This window comes from Fringilla coelebs (assembly GCF_963513975.1).
Source record: "Fringilla coelebs genome assembly, chromosome: 14".
NCBI lineage: Eukaryota > Metazoa > Chordata > Aves > Passeriformes > Fringillidae > Fringilla > Fringilla coelebs.
The window spans coordinates 14,387,998-14,408,784 of record NC_140040.1 but is presented as its reverse complement, the minus strand read 5'-3'; the positions used below and the strand labels follow the sequence as shown (position 1 = coordinate 14,408,784).

Here is a 20,787-nt window from a genome sequence, read left to right as displayed (position 1 = left end):
CAAGGACAAAAATCTATTGAGTTAAATAATACACGCTTCATCTTCTGTTTCTCTCAGCAAAACTGTGCAATTTTTTGGAGATATTTTGTAAATTCAGATTTATGATGATTATTTTTCATGCTATGGCTACCACAGTGACCATAGAGAATTTATGGAGGTAATAATGTATTTAAATAGCCAATTTTGAAAAAAAACTGAGCCATTGCAATGGATTAACACTCAAACCATTAATATTCAAACATATTAAGTCACTTGAAGGATTTTTTTGTGTGTATGCATATTTTGGGGTATATTCTCCTCATAATACGTGGAGAGAAGATATGCTTTACTGTTGACATTTAACACATTTTCTTTATTGCTTTTCATTTCATTGTGAGTAAAAGCATTATTTGTCCACCCAGCCTTCCTTAGGACAAATGCCATCAATTCTGTTTGCAGAAGCAACCAAAAATTAAAGGAAATATTTTAGATGTCAACATTAAATGTCAAAAACTGATTTTAAGTAATTAGTAATACCCTGGCACATATGCATTTTATTCAGAAAATTCCCATTAAAAAATATTCATCGGGGGATATTCAAATTTATTATGTAGAACAACATGGCATTAACGTGCTGGCTTCTATTTAATGCTTTGGTTCATAGCAACAAAGATACCAATGGGAAATCATTAAACAAATATGAGATTTTTTGCAGCATAATAGGTCTGTGTTTGGTATCACTCGAAAAAAGAAGAAACCCCTCACCGAGCTCAAACTGGCAGAAAAAAAATCAACGATCAGGCAAAGTACAGCAACATTATACATGCGAACAGATTTCAGAAAGTGATTTTATGCTAATTCCAGTGTTAACGCTGTCCGAGGCTGCAGAAGGGAGCGCGGGGCTGCGGGAGGAGCGAGACGGTGCCGGCAGGGAGCACAAAGGGCTGCCTCTTGCTGGGGGGTGGGGGCACTTTTATTAATTATATTTCCTTTCGAGCCCTAACAATAACATGTCAGTAATGCACACATTCTGTACTTAATTGACGTTAATGATTTGGCCGGCCGGGAGCCTCCCCGCGCCGTGAGAATCGCGGCGGTGCCGCGTTCCTCGGCCCGCGCCGCAGCCCCAATTAACTCGATGAGCGTGGGGCCGCCGAGCATCCATCCCCTGCCATCCCCGCGGCCCCCAGCTCCCACCCTCCAGCCCTCCCCGGGCAGCAGCACAGCCCCAGCACAGCAGCCCTGCACAAAGGGACATTCAGGGATGCACCCCCGGAGTGACCGCCAGCACGCACGGCCACCCTGCCTGGTGGCACAGGCGGGGCTGGGGCTGCTCCTCTGGCTCCCCTCTGACACCACAGCCGGGGAGAGTCTGGGATTTCTCTCTCATGCAGGTGAGCAGCAGGTCCCATAGCCAGCCATCCCAAAAAACCCAGCCATCCCCAAAAACCCAGCCATCCCCAAAAAACCCAGCCATCCCCAAAAAACCCAGCCATCCCAAAAAAAACCCAGCCATCCCAAAAAAAACCCCCACCATCCCAAAAAAAAACCCCACCATCCCAAAAAAAACCCAGCCATCCCAAAAAAAACCCAGCCATCCCAAAAAAAACCTCAGCCATCCCAAAAAAAAACCCAGCTCCAACCATCCCAAAAAACCCAGTCATCTCAAAAAACCCAGCCATCCCCAAGGAGCCCAGCCCCAGCCATCTCACATGCCTGCAGCTGCCCTCGAGGTGCCATCCACCTGCAGGCACTCAGCAAAGTCAGGTACAGCAGGGAAGTGATGCCTCTCAAAGCAGGCCCTGCCTGGGTTGCTGTAGTAACTTCACCTGTGGTGAAGCCAGCACAGAGCACCCCAGATTCCCATGGTTTACACCTCCAGAGTCAGCTCTTTCCATGACAGCAGCCCCTGGAAAGGTGGTTTGGCTGTGGCCAGGAGCTGGGGGGAAAGCCCACTGGGCAGCAGCAGGATCCAAACCCACTGCAGCTGCTGGCACTTCCAGAGTTCTGCCAGGGGCAGGCAGTCCTTGGGAACGGCAGGAGATGCCTGGAGTCCTGCCACAGCCCAAGAGCACGTGGAACTTAGAGCAGCAGCACCACCGGGTTGCTCTGGGCAGATGCAGGATGGCCTCCTGGTGTGCTGCCCCAGTGCATCCCCTGCATCCTCCCAGCACAGTGGTATGCAAGGAAGTCATGCAAATTCCTCCATGAGGACCAGTAACAGACCTGCTTTTGTGTATGGCTTGTCCTCCCTCCCTGGGGCTACTCAGGCTCAGCCCTCTTCAATGCCAGATGAGCATCACATCTGCCAGTGCTGCAGCCCCACTTCCTTCTTCCTCTCTTCCCACCTTTGATCCTGCCAGCACAGAGCACAGTGGCTGAGCCTGTGCTGAGCCTTCACAGGGCATCAGTAACTTGTCTGACTCCTTTTTCTTCTTACCTGCATTAGCAGAAGCCAGATCTTAAGTTGTCCAATGGAGGAAGCCAAGAGACAGGGAAGTGGGGAGAGAAACCAGAAAAAAAACCCATGAGTTGAGGTTTGGTAGGAAATCAGTTTTAAAAACCAACCAACCCAGGAACTGCCAGCAGATACCAGTCCCTATTTAGGGGTTTCTAGAGCAGCCATCCCACAAGCAGCACCTCTCCCACTCCCAGCAGAACAGGGTGGCCCAGGCAGCAAAACATCCAACAAATTGTTCCGTTGCCACTTCTCAGGGGAAAACATTTGCTTAAAACCAGTCAGATGAATTTGGAGTGATCTATAGGGCACTTTGTTATGTTAATGACTGTTACCAACTGTCTGTTCTTTATATTAAAGTGTTGACTCATTGTCAGCTGGGGCGAGACAAGACAGCTTGCTTGTGCCTTGCAGTCCTTTTGCACTCACCCAAACTACTCATGTGAAGACACTTTAATATGAAGAGACACTGTCTGTGGCTATTATTAATCTCCTGACTGAAGCCCAGAATACTAATAACACCATGCAGGATCAGCTAACCTTTCCTCAGAGCATTCTTCATTCTGCAAGATTTTGGCCAAAACGAAAACATTTTTCTCTGCTCTCACGAGGCTGACAGCCAGACTTCCCAATCAGAGATGTAAAAAGGTTTTCATTTGCCCTCTCCTGTGCTCAAATAACATCGTCATCATCATCATTCTGGCAGAGGTAAGAGGTGTGCCTCCTGCAAGCCCAGAAACATCAGCTTTACCCACATCAGACAGCAGCATTTGGCAGGTCTGGCTGAGGTGAGAAAGCAACTTGTTTATTCTCAGACTGATCTTAAACCCAAGTGTAACAACTGAACCTCACTGCGAGCTGTACGGTCCAAAAATGACATTGGCATCTGGTAAGAACTGGAAATGGATCATGGGGTGAAAAGATAAAGGTTATTTTTATTTTTTTAAGTCTTGTAATGGTCAAAACTTGACACGTAGAAAAATTGGGCTGAGGTGCAGAGGCTGGTGTCCTGATAGAGTGCCCCCCTCACAAAAATTTCCAAACACCTTGCACAGAACTGCAAAACAAAGCACCATATTACTCTTCTCCATCTGATGCTGCTGCTCTGGGATCCAATCCAAGACAGCTCAAACCATTTATCCTGGCTGCACACAGAGCACACCATAGGTGAGTTTGTGTAACTGGAGTCAGAACACGATAACCTGAGCAAGTCACAGCTGTCCCTACTTCTCCTTTTGCCTTGGGAGGAGCCCAAACACATTCCTACACAGTTTCATTACATTTTTACTCTCCTCTTTCCAGCCAAGCCACTTATTTTTAGTTGTATGTGAGGCCTCTTCCATCCATATTTAAGAAAAAAGCAACAGTCCAAGACCCAGAGCAGCGTCTGCTCCCTGCTCATGCACACCAGCCACTCTCACCCTGGCAGCTTTGGTGGACTTCCCATCCTTGTGTCACCAGCAGCTTCTTTCTGGAAACACATCTGTACATAAGTTACTTTGGGCTCCTGACTACTGAAAATAAAAGAAGCTGCCCCCCAAAGGAAGAAAATAGACCCAGCTTTGCTTTTAGCACCAGGAAAAAAAGTCACCCCACATACATGAGAACTGCATGATTTTCCAGAAAATGTTTAGGGTTTGTTGCTTTTCTCTGTCAGGAAAACTGTTTAGCTCTTGATTAAACCCCTTATTTCATTTTCAAGGAATGCTACTGTATACAGTTTGTGAGAGACCCAAACATTTGATGCTTTGATGTTGCCTTTATAGCACAAAAGTATAACATATGTGACCAAACACTGATTTTTAAATGAAGAGTGACCAATTGTAGTATTGCCAGAAAGACATGAAGTGCATTTAGATTTACAGAAGCATTTCCCCTCCCCAGCCACTGTCTATAAACAAAGTAACTTCTCTTTTTTCAATAGCCATGGCAATTTAAGAAAGCAACAAAACTTACTTCTTTATCCAAGCCAAGGCAGAAGTTAACATATGAGACTCATAACAGCACAGGCTGATAAAGGAAATCTTTTCCCCTCAAATAAAGACAGTTCTTGTCAGGCACCTGCCCTCCTCCACCCCAGGAGCAGGGCTGGGGGGCACACCTGACAGAGCAGGTACCAGGTGGGAGAAGCTCCACACATAATTTTTCCTCATATCCCAGGCAAACACATAGGCTGAGGCAAACATTTAGGATTTCATAATTTTCCTCTCTGAATATTATTGCCATCATGCTGAAAATCAAAAAAATCAGTGCATTATAAAAACATTTGCTTTCTTACTATATGAGTTACTTGAGAATATGTTTGGCTTGGTAAAACAAACCCAGTCTTCAAGTAGATTTGCACCTCCAGTAGACAGTCTGCTCCCCTGGATTGGCAGCATCTGTAGGACCAAAGCCCCTGGGATCAGAAAGGTTTTCCTCCCTTCCTTGATAGCCATCTCATTTAATTTGCCCTCCAACACACCAGTCTGTGAAATTTTGAAATCCCTGGTTTTATTCTGCCTACAAAGAATACTTCCTTTCTTTTCCTAATGTGAAACTCAACTTTAGCAGAAATAAAAAGCTTCATATACTAACTTACCCTTTCTGCTTAACATAAACTTCTCATTTCAAGAGATTGAAAGGTGACAGCTCATATAGCATTGCAATATTCTGCAGTCTTTGTTTGATTATGTATAAGTTGTGGCAATAGTGGACTACTCAAAATTTGAGAGAAACACATTTTGTACTTTAAAGCTGGCTTGCAGATAGTGTGGCTGAAAGAGCACAGGATCATCATCAAAATACTCACTGTTCATCAACTCAAGCCAGGTGGATGCTGCTGTGCTGCAGTTTTAACATCAAAGCAGAGAAGTTTCACAAATTGCTATACCAACAAGAAATGAACATGAAAGTCTGCTTGTATTTGTACATTGTTTTCTTCTGCCATCTCACAGACACAGAAAAAAGAAAAAATGAAATACAACCCCAAAGCCTCTCAGTTTGTCCACCTTGACTGGCCACCCCATGCCTGGGGTGAGGGCAGGATGACCAGAAGGGGAAGAGCCCTGCTGCTTCCTGCCACAGGCAGCACATGACAGAGCTACATCCCCTATTTGAAATGCCAAACCTGGACAGAGACCACAGAGTTCAGGCCAAGCTGCCCCTGGCCTTGCCAGCAAGGCAGAGCTGTTCCTAATCCCCAGCAAATTCAAGGCTAGACAAAGCTAACCTGTGGAATTTCACAGCACGTGTCAGTGTCGCTCTTTTTTTGATGGCAGAGGCTTGTGGAAGATGGAGTATGAATAACCTAGTGCTTTAAATGCTTGTTGGTAAATACCCAGAGACAGCAGTTCCCTGAATTTCCAGAACAGAAGGTTTGTGCCAGCTAACAAGGGGAAGTGGGTACATCCAATGTCAACCTGCACCCGCACCAGCCCCCTGCTGCATGCACACTGCTCCACAAGGCTTTGCCTTGCAGGTGTTTCTCCAAATAGAGCCTGGAAAAAAGCCCATTGCAGGCTATGGCAGCTCCCAAGCTGAGGTTCAGGTTCCCTGACATCTCCCCCCAAGAGCAGATGCTGCTGTGAGCCTCCAACAGTGGCAGTGAGGTCTGACCTGACAGCCTGGCTGCAGAAGCATCCCACCCAGCCAGCCTCCTGCATTCAGGCTGGGCTGAGCTGTGTGGGCAGCAAATAGCACCCAGGAACAGAGAGAACCCTGAGCCAGGCCTGAGGGCTGCCTCTTGCCTCCACCTCGTGCAAGCAGGGATGTAATAAACCTCTCATGTTGTAATTCCTGAGAACCAAGAGGAGATGCTGACCTGAGACCTAGAAATAGAACCAGAGAAACCACCCTCCTGCTTTAGGGCAGACAAGCTATGCACAACTATTTCTGTGAACTATTTATACCAGTAACTATTTCTGTTAGGTACCTACAGCATTTACAGGAGCTGAACATGTGGCTGACTCAGTGGGGATCACCATGCTCCATCCCTTCTGCTCATCAGCCCTGGTCCCCTCCACCCCAGCTCACAACTGCAGCCTCAGCTCACTCATTTGGGGCTATTTCCTTCAATACACCCACAGCAACCCCCAGCTTCCAATTTCACAGAAGCAGTAATACAAAATTAGCACTGGATTCATTTCTGTGGTTCAGTTTCACTGATGCCCCCAGCTTTCAGACCAAGGTGAGGGTTTGATGCATTGTGATGACAAACCTTTCAGGAGGAGAAGATAATCATGCACCACCTGGGTTACTGCAAATTCAATTTACTTTGCAGCATGCTTTATGCTGGTCTGGAGCTATTAAGGAGAGACAGTTTCCAGTTGAGGAGTGTGCAGCACTGCACAGCTAAATTGCTTTCTCAGGATGGCCCAGTGCTGCCCCTCCTGCATCACCCTGGGGCTGTTCCCCCCTGGAGGCCTCTCCCCACCTCTTGGTGTGACACATCTGAGGTCAGAGCCTGCAGGGATATAGTATTTGGTATCAGCCTGTCTTCTTTGCACAAACTTCAGCCCAAACACCCAAAACCTTCTTCTCTTACCTAGCCAGGCAGAGCTTACTTCCCCCTACCAGACTGGGCCAGGATCAAAACTTAGAATAGGATCCACAAGCAAAGGAAAAGGGAGGCAACTCCCTCTTGGAGGTGGTTGGCTTTTTCTAATAGGGACAACTATCTTCCTTAAAATTACCCGCACTCTTCTTCTCTAAAAACTTCTTTTCAGCTTGTGGTAACCAATGCCATTTTTTTTTCAAGCCACCCTAGAAAGACAGCACCAGACAGAACAACACAGTATCCATATGTTGCAATAGAAAACCAGAAACAATTCTTATAAAAGGTGAGAAAGCAAGAAAATAGCTCTCAAGGTAGCCCCCCCATCCCCAGGTGGGATGTGACAGCATTCTTACCTGGGGAGCTGCAAAGCCACCATCTCCATGCTCTGAACACACTGCCTTCCACCAGAAAAAAGGAGGATGACCTTTCACAGAAGAAAGAATTTTCAAATTAACAGGATTACCATCTGAAGCACAGATCACATCTGGAGAGAGGCCTGTTGTCCGAACAAGTTTAATTCACAGGTGTATCAGTCTCCCAGCTCCTGGTTGCCCACACAGCCCAGAAACACATAGAAATATCTACAGTCACTCCTGCATAGGTATTAACAACAGTTAAATATTCAGCTTAAACTGAAAGTTAAGACTTTACTGTATCTCTAATATTGCTACAGGATATTTTCTTGAACAGTTAAATGCAATCCCCATTTTTAAGAGGACAGTTAGAAATTTAAAAAACGGAATTGTGGTTTTGGTGTGAAACATCTAAAAGGGACTAAGATCTGAAAATAAACACCAAGAGGCCTAGCACTGAAGCATGGTTGCTGATTTAGGACTCAAGCCTAGAGACTACCTTTCAGGAGGATTAGTTTCCCTCATCCACCCCCATTTTGTGTTCTACATTTAAGGACAAAGCACCAAAATACATCTTGGCAAATCCTTCAATAATCAGCAAAAATTACATCCCCTTTGTTTCGGGCATGCAATTCTCTGAGAAATTAAAAACTCTCTAAACTGGCACCAGCAAACATTTTCAGCTCACATTTGCACTTGTTAACACAGAACTTAAAACCATTCATTGCAAGGAAAAAAAGCCAGCAGCACCAAAGAACTTGCTTACCATTAATTACCATAGGCATTTTTATTATATTAAAGCTTTAACATTTATCAGAATACTGGGTCAGGGAAGAGAAAATAGAATAACTTAAAATAATAAAAAGCAGCCTTGCTGGGAACTATTGTTTTTTAAAAAAATCTAATCAACAACAGAATAGGAGCTTCCTGAAATATTAAATGTAGCATTTAAGCTAATCTGCAGCAGGACAAGAGGAACCCCTGGTAGTCTCACAAAAGTTTTCAGTGTTATTGTACAGTCCTTCAAAATAAGCACCAAAAAACACACAAAAAACAAATAACCATTTATTTCTGTGTTCCCCTCCTCTCCAGAACCACGAGTTTCCAGAAAACGTCCTACTAGGATCTCCGTGATTCTCAGACATTGCAAAGGTCAAAGACTTTCCTGTAACAAGGCACACACCTCTCCAGAATTAAACTATGCACACATGATTCTTTGTCAAATACTGTGCCAAACCCCCAACGTTTAATTTTTTTTTTTTAGGAAGAGGTAGACTTTTCCTACTGATCACCTCAGGGTAACAATCTAGACAACCTGATTCAAGAATTTCCCAGTAAGCTGATCATTACAGAGTGTTAATTCCCCATGTACTTGTCATGTCTATTATCCCCTCCCCAGCCTCCTGTACCTGGCTAGAGGAAATCCAAGTAGCCCAACATGACAATTAGTATCCAAATAAGTTTCCACATAAAAGCCAATAGTGGTAAATAAATAAAGCAATAGTTACTACACTATTCATCCCCAACTCCCACACTTATTAATGGTCACAGTCTGAAAAAAACCTTAACTGATCATAGTTAAAAGAAATATAGAAATATACATAAAAACAGCTGTCTTAGACAGCATTTTTATTTAAAATGAATACACAGAGACATAGCAGCTTTTACAATAAAGAGTTTTTTAAAAGGCATCAAGTTGTAAGCCAACCATTCGAAAAAGAGGCTTTGAAATGTTGTCTTCCACAGCACTTTTTGCCCATTTGTCAACAAGGGAGAGAAATCTGCAGATTACCCAAAGGACAAACAGGCACAGTAACTAATTTAAACTTCAAGCCCTTTTTCTGAACAGTTGATCAAGCATCACCCTCCGTAGCAGCATCTGGAGCACACTTCAGTGTTCTTTCAAGTGGCTGGTGTACTTGATCCATTTCTTTAAAATACTTTAACATTCAATAAAACTATTTCAAATAGAAAAACTTCTGTCAGATGAAAGTCAGGTTTCCTTTTCAGATTCCGTGAAAGCTTATGAACTTCACTGGCAGCATTTCTGTAATGGAGCAGGAGCTAAAACCAGCAGAACAGGCACTTGAGCAAAATTGTCCACCAACAGTTCCTCAAGTCAGATTGACTGCAGTCCAGAAGACAGTTTCTTACTACTTTGTGGTGGTGTAAGGACACCAGTGGGGAAAGGTGAAGTCCTATTTTGCTCAGCCAATATGGCTTGTTTTGCTTGAGCTCTGTCCTGAAAGCACATGAAAAAGAGGGAAAAAAAAAAATCTTTACTTTGGTGTGTCTATGCAACAGATCAACAGAATTCAGTGTTTTACAATCTGATGGACTGTTAATCTGGAAATGCATATGCATATCCATATCTAACTCTCCTAACAGTAACTGATAAATCACATAGTATGCAGTAGTTACTTATACTACAACTCAAAGAGATCAGTATTCGTTTTTGGAATCTGATGATCAGCATTAGGCATTCATAACACACAAGCACCCCTGTACCTTCAGAAAAGCAAAATGGAGAAACAATTGAGCAGGAAGAACTTCAACCTAGAATTCAATAACCTAAAGAGAAAAACTAACCCAAGTATCTTAAACCACAATGTTTTGAACAAGATTTTGATCCTGTGCAAGTTTCTCACACTAAAAACCACTCTTGCTCCGCTGCTTGTCAGTGACCACTGTCACGTAACAATCCCACCACATCAGTCTCAAGTGATCAATCTTTGTTTTTCTCCAGATCAGACAACACTGTATTAGTGGTATTTCCTAGAGAGAACGGTCTAACACATGGTATTTGAAGTACCCCAAAGGGTAGACAAATGCTTCTGATTTCAAGGGTAATCATATGCTTTTGATATGAGAGGCTGAAGGCACATCTTTTTAAATAAAATACTGAACAAGTCGGTCCCAAGAAAAGTCTTTGTCTCAAGAATTTTGTATCTGAACTACAACCTTATATCTTTTATAATCTAAATACACTCAGTCTCAACCCGCTCATGCATTTCTTAAGTTGACTGAATGTCAAACCAAAGAAACAAAACTTCAGAGATTTCACAGACAGTTTTTTGTCTTCATTTGCATAGACATACCAGCAAATCAAAGCTGTTGATGTGTGTCTGTATATTGTGCAAATCTTCAGGAGCTATCCCACTAAAGTGTTTGAGTTTGGAGCTTCCTACTTCTCTCAGAGCCATGGCAAATGGGACCATCCATTTCACACAGTCCTCTATCTCACAGAACTCATAACCTGCAACACAAGACACATGCTTATCTGCCTGAATCAAGACAATGTTTGTCAACATACAAGATTAAATCTATAAATGCCAATACCTGAAACTTTCTGCATCAACTCAGATGAAGAGAAGTGATACAAAGCAGAAGCTGCAAGTATTCCATAGGTATATTCCAAGCAGCCAATATCCAGCACACAGAGATCCAAGAGCTGAAAGACAATAGGTGTTGAGTAAGCCTGACAGAAAAACCACTTTTCCAGGCGAAACAGCATTTGAAGGAAATCAGTCTCACCTCCGTTATTTGTACAAATATCTGCTGTGGATATTGTGGCAGCATTACCTCATAAAGATCATTTAAATATGCAACTTGCAGGTAAATGTTTAGCCACGATACAACTGTCAGTGGATTTAAGTTCCAATTAAGAGCCTGAAAGAACGGACATACACAAGATTTCAGTGCCAATTAAAGTTAAGTTCTAACTTAAACCATGCAAGATGGTTAAACAATCACAAGCTCTAATCCCAGTTGGTTAAGGCATCTTTAAAACATGCAAATCAAATACTCTCCTGGAGCTCTACCTGCTGATACAGTAAGGGAACAAATAATTTTGTTAATACACACATACTGGTGGATGCCTTATATCACTTGTTACCTAAAGAAAACACTGCTTTCTAATTAGCAAGAGAAATTGTGCCTCTTAGCAGCACCTGAGATTAACTGAGAAGCTCTGCTTTTAGTCTGATGCTATACATTTCTAAAAACTAACTCCACTTGTAAATATTACCTTCATAATGATCAATTCCATACTGATGATTTCATCTTCTGTACAGGCTCCATCTGTAACATAGGCAAACTGGTGCAACTTTGGCGGATAAATTTCCTGAAAGACAGGGGATCAAGTATTTAATCTGTGGTATAGGTTGTATTTAGATTCATGTGGGACTTTTACAAAAAGTAAAGAAATAAACAGAACAACCACTGTTTCAGGCTGCCAAAACAGAAAGGGGAGAGGGGATAGTTCCTTATTCCCCCATTCTAAATCCTGTGTTCTCCACCTTTAACAGACACAGATTTCTTGTCCATCATAGCCTTCAACTCTCACTTTGGATGGATCAGTACAAACCTACATTGTTTAACTACAGCACCACTGTGGCTGCATCACAACTGACACTAAGATTTTTTTTAAGCATCCTAAAGAAAAGGCCTTTTATCTCTTGCTTAAGAACAGACTGAACATCAGCTCTTTTAAACAACTAAGAACTTAAAAAGCACTCTGTATTTTAGTAGTTCAAAATGTTCTAGTAAATAAGAGCTCAGACTATCATGCAGTAGGTACTCTATTGCAATGAAATTGCAACAAGTGATTCTCTGTATACAGTAGCCGGCCAAAATTCATTTAGCAACTGCAACTAAAACTTTAGATTTATTCTAACACTGAATCCTCTGATGAGAAAACTAGATTACATCACAGTATAATTTTACCCACGTCTAAAAAAAACAGGAATGGTGAAAACAAACAACAACAACAAAAAATCTTTGTTCTGTCTCCCATTTGAAAAAAATGATAGCACGTAACTCCATAAAGCTTTCCACAAAGTGTCCAGCATCCAAGAATTGTGCTGTGTGTCCATTCACATTTTTATGGTAAGAAAAGCTGGAGACACTTACCTCAAGCTTTGCTGCTATGAATAGAGAAGTGACACCAATAAGCTGCAATAGTGTTTTTACAACGTCCTGCTGTGTTGCCATAAATCGATCAAAGAAATCTTGTGCTAAATAAAAAGTTTCTCTATGAAGTTTGTAGGCTTCACAAACCTGGGAAAACAGAGATTACAAAGGTCAAGAACAGTGTTAAAACGTCAAAAGTAGATGCTACATATGTATCAAAAAAAAAAGCATAAGATAGACATAAAATTTATATTAGCTTTCTACTTCACTGCTATTGTGAAGTAACATGTTAACTAACTGCAAGGGTTAAACAGTTTCCTTTGACACACGATGACTGTCATTACAGTAACTTCCAAGAAAAAACCAGATCAGAGTGAAAACCCTTCTAGGAAATGCAAGCACATGTTCCAACAATGTCAGAACATCAGTTCCTCATTTGTTGCAAAGATCCATCATTCCAACACCTAAAAGAGAAAATTCCCACAAGCACTTTTAAAACTAAGAACAAGGATTATGTCACTAAGTCATCCAAATAGTGAAACAGACTCAGACAAGAGGAGCTGTAGCACATTCTGCATGACAAAAACAGATAAAAAGGCCAGGAGATGGATCTGATCTCAGAACTATCCACCTTCCTTCTTACAGTGACTTTTGTAATTATTTCTTCAGCCTTTGTCTGCAGTATGACCTTAAAAGCTTACCCTGTGTTAGGGACAAATTGATTATCGCCCACTATCAATCTAAATGAGTAACAGAATGTATTGACAGTCGGCAAATCATCAGCTCACTACATCATATATTCTTTAAGTTTGGTGTCATTCATTGACAAAATTTAAGATGAAGACAAGTGTCTGGAGCTAAACATGCTCCTGAAGTGCACTCATGACAGTTATTAGTGCACTTAACAAAAGCACACTTGAAACACTCAGAAGCACAGAAAAGCTTACCTCCATTAGCCAGTCTAGAAGGATGGTTCTCATCTTAGGCTGCAGCTGGGGATGCCTTTGCATGTAGAATTTATCCCTCACGTAGGTCTCTTCTTTGTTTATCATGTTTTTCCATACATCATCCTTGTTTGCCCAGCTAAAAGAGATCAATGTTTAGTCTTGGCTCACAAGACAGGAGGAAGGCAGAGCAGCAGCAGCCCAGCACACTCACCCTAGAGCTGGCAGTGGGGTGGCTCTGGTGGGAACGACGCTCAGATGGATGAAGCGCGAGTAATCGACACGGACGGGATCATCGTCGTCTTTATCCGGAGTGGGAATCAGCATGTGGGCATGCTCATGGATGTTAGTCCAGGCCTTCTGTCAAACCAAACACCAGATTTCACACTGTGCTTTTTAAAGTAATCATTTTAGCTGTAGACAGATACTACTCATAACTTCCGTCACAATTTCTTGCCAATGCCTTATCTCTTTGAACTGCACAGAATGGTGGAGGCTGGAAGGCACCTCTAGGTCCTTCCATCAAGCTCCCTGCTCACACAGGGCCACCAAGAGCCAGTTGCCCAGGATCATGAACAGAAGGCTTTAGAGTATCTTCAAGGATTGAGACTCCAGAATTATTTTGGAAAACTTGTGCCATGCTTGCCTGCCCTCACAGTAAAAAGTGTTCCAGGATATTTAGAGGGAACCTCTTCTGCTTCAGTTTGTGTCCATCTCCTTTTGCCCCATCACACAAAGAAGAGCTTAGGTCCATTTTCTTTACATCTTCCCTTCAAATAGTGATAAACAATTGACACAAGTTGCCACAGACCTTTTCTCCAGGCTTAACAGGCCCAGCTTCCTCAGCCTTTCCTCATCAGCAAGATGCTCTTGTTCCTGAATTACCTTTCTGGACTCTTTCTTGTATGCTCAAGTCTCTTTTTTACTGGGGAGCCCACAACTGGACACAACACTACAGATGTGGCCTCACCTGTGCTGAATTGAGGGGGTGCTGCTTATAAGCACAGAGAGAAAGTTTGGAACTAAAGCTGAAGAACATTCACCCTGCTCTTTTGAAGGACCACAAGTGTTTCATGGAAGGATACCCAAGTCAGAACCTCCTACTCTCATGCTGTGTTTTGTTTTTACCAAAAATATACTTGCCCTCAAGTAAAGAACAAGCAGATGGAACTCAAAGACCCAAATATGAGGTCAGGATTTCTGGTCAGGAATATGTAGACAATATGCCTAAAGCCATGTTTTCATTCAAAGCATCTCAGATGGTGAACACAGCAAAATAGTTTGTAGGATTTTGTACTCATTCATTTAGCAGAGTTAAGATAAAAACCCAAAGCACTTATGACCCAATTTCCAGAATATAGCCAAGTCCATGTTAAGCAAATGCTACTAAACTATCAAGCTGACAATTTTATATGTCAAATTCTGCCATGGTCTGCAAACATCAGCTATCCAAAACTTCACCTGGCATGTCCGTTCAACCTTTATTTGGACCAGAACTTAAATCTAAGTTTACTCTTCTACCATCTAACTCTTAAATAGGATCTTGTACGCTTCACACAGTGCCCCAGGAAAACACTATTTTATTTGCAGTAGAATGCAAAGCCAGCACTATGTCATCATGCATGAGCAAATTACAATTTGGCATTTCTGTTTAATAACGAAGTCAGCCATCTTGCTGCAAATTGATCTGTTCTGCACCACTAAAAGGAAAGAACTCCCTAACAATTTCTAATATGCTAAAAAAAATTAATTAAAAACAAGTTCAGGAGAATCATTAGGCACTATCAAGTAAAACACTATGTGAAACTTTGCCTCTTGCAAAAAAGCTTCCACAGCTGATTTTTGCCATCTTTCTTACATATGACATCACTTTCCAGCAAAATGGCTCCTTCCTGCCCCAGTTTCACAAACAGAAACCACTGACTTGATGAAACCAAAACCACATTTCACAGTTCTCTCACAGCTAAGACTGCTTTGCAGCAACCTTTGAGTTACTGACACACAGATCAGTCTTTTTCCTTCTTGGGAGTTCTACATGCAAATACAGCATAGCAACATACCCAGCCATGCCAGGATTTAATTTGGGTGGGGAGGAGGCAAAACAAGGGAATACTATCCTTATCTCAAAAATGACAGACTCCTTACAAACGGAAAGTTCGAATGAAAATGTCGCATCAGCGTTGCTTTGAGTTAATTTTTGTCCTCCCTCAAAACTAGACTTTAGTCATACTTTGTTCTCCAAACTGCACAGCAAGCCCAGCTGCCAACAGCCTTTGGAGAAGTGCTGTCTTATCAGTTAATCAGCAAACAGAAAAGCAGTAGATTATACAGTATCTATTTAAAGGTGCCTACTATACCAGCAGCTTCTGAAGGACAAGAGACTTGCTCACAAAGCTCTCAAAGCAGACACATCACATGCAACAATACTAAAGATATTCCACCACCCTCAATTTTCTAAAAGGAAATAGAAATCAAAGTTCAAGAGCCTCTTAGGTGTTTTGAAAAGAATGGAAAACAAAGTTTTTGACAACATAATGTCACTTAACAAGACACTGGGGAAGAGATGTGAGCAACACTACAAGTACACAGCTCAGCTAGAGACAAGAATGAAACTAATGTGCAGGGCCTCAAAAGACAGCAGCCTATGGGGAAGGAGACAGGAATTAATTAGTGTGGGTGAGGGAGCACCGTAACTCTGGCACAGATTTTGGTTGAGAAAATGAACATATCAATCAGGCTCGAGTCTTTAAAACAGATTTAGCAAGACACTCAATCGAAAGCAAGAAGCACTATCAAGAGACTGCATTACCTCACACTGCAACTGTAAGGAAATAGGAGCCACGACTGAAAAAAATAACAGTTTAAGGCGGGGAAGGTCTGAGGTTTCCTTTGGGCTTGCACAGAGCCAAGCCAAAAGTGGAGACCTGTCAGAAAGCGACAAATGCTACCCAGAATCTGTGCAGCCCAACAGAGGAAACACTGCAGTCCTGAGCTTACTTCTGAGACAAACAGGAGCTGAAGCAGCACACAAGCAAAAACATCAGTGGGGAGAACGGCCTCTTCAAATCTATGTGGAGCCCAGCAAGAAAGCTCAGTGACTCCCACAGTAATGTTCCAGGTACAGGAGCAACTAATCAGATGCTGACCTCTATCTCAGACCTAAGAACAAAAGACAGACTGGAGGAAAAAAGCACCTGAGAAGGCTCATTAGGAGGAGAGGTACCAAGAGGGAAGAAGGTGGATGATAAGCCCATTACAGAACCCAATCCCATACAGCTCCTAACAGAGAAAACCCAGGAGTTCAGAGGTGGGGGTCTTTACAAAGCTCAAACATTAGCAGGCCTCAGTTTCCTGCAGCACACTGATACATCAAATATTCAGAGAAAATAATCTTTTTGAACAACCTTCAGGTTATAGACCAGACACAAAACAGAGGGTTATTTGTTATAGGCCAGGAAGGGCCTTCAGTGAAGAACACCTAAAAATACAACCTGCTGAAACACTTGTGCACCTCCATGTGAGCTAGGAGCCACCAGAATGAGCATCCACTGACAAGAAAAGAGTGCAGGAGGAGGAAGAGAATGACACAGAACTGCATTCAAACAGCAACATCAGAGGTTTTTCAGCATGGAAATCAATGGTAGGAGAACAGGCCTGTTTGTCACCCTTAAAGCAGCACCTTGTACCATAGACGATGGTATCGCTTCCAAGTCCACAGCCTTAGTCTGCCCATCAGAAATAGCAAGACCTATAATTCTAGCCACTTTTTACTCATAGGATGCATTACTTTGAAGAATTGAATTTTTCTTTGCCATCAGAAGGGAATTCCAGATTTAGCAAACAGAGTAACAACTGAAAGAGCAACTCACACTATTAAGTTGGTCCAATCCTCTTGGGAGGGCACACAAGCTTCCACACCTTTGAAATAAAAGTCTAAATGTCCTGATCCAGATTAAAGCCAAGTCAGTTCCCAACCTATGTATAGTTTAGACTCCTTTTGTGTGGGCTTTATTTTGTTTGGTTTTTTAAAATTAACTTTTGAAGATTCAATCTAGATTAGTAAAAAACTTTTTTGAGGTTATTTTCAAAACACTTAGGTGGAACACTGACAATGCTAAAATCAGATTCTGCAAAACATCTAGTAAGAAACTGATCAAAACTCCTTCCTGAGAGTTTACTCCACTTTACACATGAAAACATTAGCTAGTTTCATCAAACGAAACTAACTTAGAGATTCCATTCTTCACTTTATATGGAGGTGACCATGCAACTTGCATCACAATTACACAGATTATTCTAATCTAGTGAGATGAATTTTGTTTTACATGGAGCCTCAGAAGTGTATTCATCCCCACAAAGCAGCCAGAATTAGTATGAGAATTGCTAGCAGAATTACAGCAGTGCCAGTTCTCCAAAATCAAACACAGAATTTATGCAATATTCTGCTGTCACAGACCTGATGATATAGCCACCCTTTCATCACATAAAGGGTAACAGCATCCTAATTAAGAACTGAGGCCTTATGTTCCACAGAAGCAAACTAATGAATTGACTATGAAGATGTCATAAAGTGGGATGTGACTCTGATATTTTGCCTTGTGGATAAACTAGTGTCAGTAAACAATTTATTTAATGCAGAAGTCATGTGGTACAGGCTGCAGTGGATTTATAGCTGCTTGCATTTTAGAACTGTCGTGTCTCCACAGAATAACTGTCGCCCTGGCTATCATTCCAGCCTGCTATGCTGCTGCTGGAACCGTAAACATATTCTCATTAGTGGTCCATGGCAATTTATATCAGAGAATAGCTTGTGTCACACCATAGACTGAAGAGCTGCTGCTGTGCAGCCAAATGTTAGCTTTTTTAACCAGATCTGGAACAATCTGGCTACTTTGTCACAATAAAAATACCTGATCTATGTAGGGAAAGATATACAGGCGTGATGTTATTTATTGTTTATAGAATGAAAGGGTCAAATTCCACCAGCATCCTATAATGACCTTGAAAAATTACCAAGAAAGATTTTTGATGCCTACTGCCTAAATTATCTAAGTTTTAGTTTACCTATCAATCCTGAAGTAACACTGAATGGCTACCAGGCCAAGAGCACAAACGAGAAGACAAAATTGGAAGTCTTTATCTGCTTTGAAAGTTGAAGGTCAACATATGCAAAAGATACTTCAAGTTTCCTTCCACTGTCTTTCTGGGAGACAGTAAAATTGGGTCCCCATTGAGATTTTCTAACAAATACCTTGTTATTATGCAATAAACATGCACGAGAAGGCCTTGCTAAGTTTAAACAGAATGAATCTTCTGGTGAAGGAGAAAGCTGCAGTGAAGGACAGGCAGCTCTTCCTTGTCAGAAGTGAGAAATTAGTTTAATATACTGTGCAAAAGAAAGACAGAAGGGAAGGAGAGATCCCCTCATTAAATGCTCACCATTTGAGCCCTGCTTAATATGTTGACTGATAACTAGTGTACGCAGTTGCAACAAGCAGAGGCCATTCCAAACAATGACGCCCATCTGTTATGGTAGCACTTCAGTCTTAGAACTTCCAGCTGCCACTTCGGCTTAGATGTGCCACATTATGCACAGCCTGGCCTACCAAATGAGGACAGGCTGCACACCCTGCCCGTGACTTCTGCACCTTCAGCATCACCCTGGGCGCAGTGACAGGCTGAAGGCTCAGTGGCAGGGACTGAGCAGGAGTGCACGTGTTCAGGGAAAAAGGGGAATGCACCTATTCCTAAACACAGGCTACTCAAGGCACAAAAAGCATCACGCTTTCAGTGTCACACACCACACGGCACCTAACAGAGATACTAAAAGCATCCGCTTTTTCAAGAATATGGAAAGCACACAAATGGAACTAGAGGACACCAGTCAAACTAGCTTTGACTTTTTAAGGTGGTTTATTCTACATGCCTTGCTGAGAAAGGTGGCAATGGTCACTATCAATCTCCACAGCAGGACTGATTTTCACAGGTAGAGTGACTTTATAGAAATATTCCTTTGTTCTGCAGAGAAACAAAGCCTGTTTCACCATACCATGAGCATCAAGTACGCACTTCCAAGTTCTAACCAGGAACCCCTTACTTAATCTGTCTGATAACTACCCTTGTCAATGGGAATAGAGCTGATCTAGGAGAAAAGGAGACACTTGACTCTTTCTCAGATGACAGAGAAGTAGAGACATGACTACAAGGAGAACCACCTCAAGAGATGATCCTGTCTGCATGCTTAAGGAGCACATGTACAAGGTACAAAAGCACATGACGGTACTTTTGCACCTCTCTAGAGAAGTAAATGCAGAGTAGGTCTAAAGGTGCACCCTTGCAAACCCAGGACAGCTGAATTCACTTCAGCATTAACATAATGCTTCAGATCAACACAGGCCTTGCACCTTACAAAGGCTTCAAAACTACATCTATGAACTCAATTGTTTTGCACACTCCCTCATCAACCAGGGCCAACAGTCCCCCTTGCCCACTGTTATGCAGCATGTGGCAGCAGCATACCTGTTTCACCACGCTGCCATAAAAAATGGGGTGCTACAAAGTAAGTGCAGGGTTAAGTAAGATTACAATATTTACATATAAGGCAAGTTTAATTACCTGTTTTTCGCACGGCTTTTTTCTAGTCATCTCCATTTTGGCAATTTCTTCATCAGGATCCTGTAAGAACTACAAAAAGCGACATATGATTTCCGGACTACAAACCGCGGGCCCAGCAGCTGTTGGCCGCTGTGACACGCGCCTGGTCCCGCAGGAGCAGAGCCCCGCAGGCCCACCCTGCCCCCGGCCCACCGCGTGGGGCCCGCACCCCCAACAAAAGGCGGCGAGGCCGCGGGGGCCCAGCCCGGCGGGCTCTGGCCCGCGGGCACCGGGCCGGGCCCGCACTCACCGTGGCCACATCAGCTTTCCTCTTGCGGGCTCGCATGGCGTACTCCGCACCCGCGTCCCCCTTGGCAGGACCCTGGTCGTCCGCGCAGTCGCTGCGGAGAGAGGGGAAGCTGAGCGAGCGCCGGCCGGGGAGCCGCCCGGGGTGCCCGGCCTGCAGGGCCCCGCGCAGGGCGGGCTCGGTGCACTCACCTCTCCCGGCGCATTGCACCCGCCTTGGCCGGCGGGCCGAGCCGAGCGCCGCGCGGGACGGGGCCGAGCAGGCCCGAGCCGCACACCCCCCCACAAAGGCCGGCAGAGGCGCGCAATGGGCGGCCGGATCGGCCCCACCGGCTCCCCCCGCCCCGCAGCCGCCCACCGCCCCCTGCCCGCCCGCGCTGCCGCTCACTCACCGCCGCACCGGCCCTTGCCGGCCGGGAGCGGGTGGTCAGCGGGTGCCGGGCCGGTGGGGCAGGGCGGGAGGCGGGCGGGTTCCGCCGGGCGCCTACTGCCTCACGGCGCGGCCGCTCCCGTCCCTGCGCGCGGCGCGGGCCGCGCCCGGCGGGACATTTAAACGCGCGGCGGCGGCGCGGGGCCGCCTCCCGACCGCGCACGTGGGCCCGCGCGCGGGCCGGGGCGGGGCCGCCGGGGCGCGGGAGCCGCGCGGAGTCCCGCGCGCGGCAGGGGGCGGGGCCGGGGCGGGGCCTGCGGATCCCGCGCGGAACG

The 20,787-nt window shown here is 44.0% G+C and overlaps 1 protein-coding gene across 2 annotated transcripts; it reads right to left on the bottom strand.

The window, feature by feature from the left end:
* Positions 1 to 8,152: 8,152 nt before the first annotated feature.
* CCNE1 (cyclin E1) lies at positions 8,153 to 20,667 on the bottom strand. Of its 2 annotated transcripts, none has more exons than XM_084215430.1 (11): positions 20,475 to 20,667; positions 20,087 to 20,177; positions 19,798 to 19,866; positions 13,397 to 13,542; positions 13,186 to 13,321; positions 12,239 to 12,385; positions 11,355 to 11,450; positions 10,862 to 10,996; positions 10,667 to 10,778; positions 10,426 to 10,583; positions 8,153 to 9,569 (listed from the first exon to the last, which is right to left on the bottom strand). In XM_084215430.1, exons 2-11 carry the CDS (start codon positions 20,120 to 20,122, stop codon positions 9,447 to 9,449), a joined length of 1,158 nt encoding a protein of 385 aa, XP_084071556.1. In that variant the 5' UTR covers positions 20,123 to 20,177; positions 20,475 to 20,667; the 3' UTR covers positions 8,153 to 9,446. The 2 variants fall into 2 exon arrangements, with proteins under 2 accessions (XP_084071556.1, XP_084071555.1); XM_084215429.1 differs by lacking the exon at positions 20,475 to 20,667 and adding an exon at positions 20,275 to 20,382.
* Between the last annotated feature and the right edge of the window lie 120 nt (positions 20,668 to 20,787).

Excerpts from the sequence above, each read along its gene's own strand:
- CCNE1 (XM_084215429.1), bottom strand. Across the intron at positions 10,779-10,861 it reads TATTTGTACAAATAACGGAG|CTCTTGGATCTCTGTGTGCT; the intron begins GTGAGACTGATT and ends ATTGTCTTTCAG. Across the intron at positions 9,570-10,425 it reads TCAACAGCTTTGATTTGCTG|GACAGAGCTCAAGCAAAACA; the intron begins GTATGTCTATGC and ends ATGTGCTTTCAG.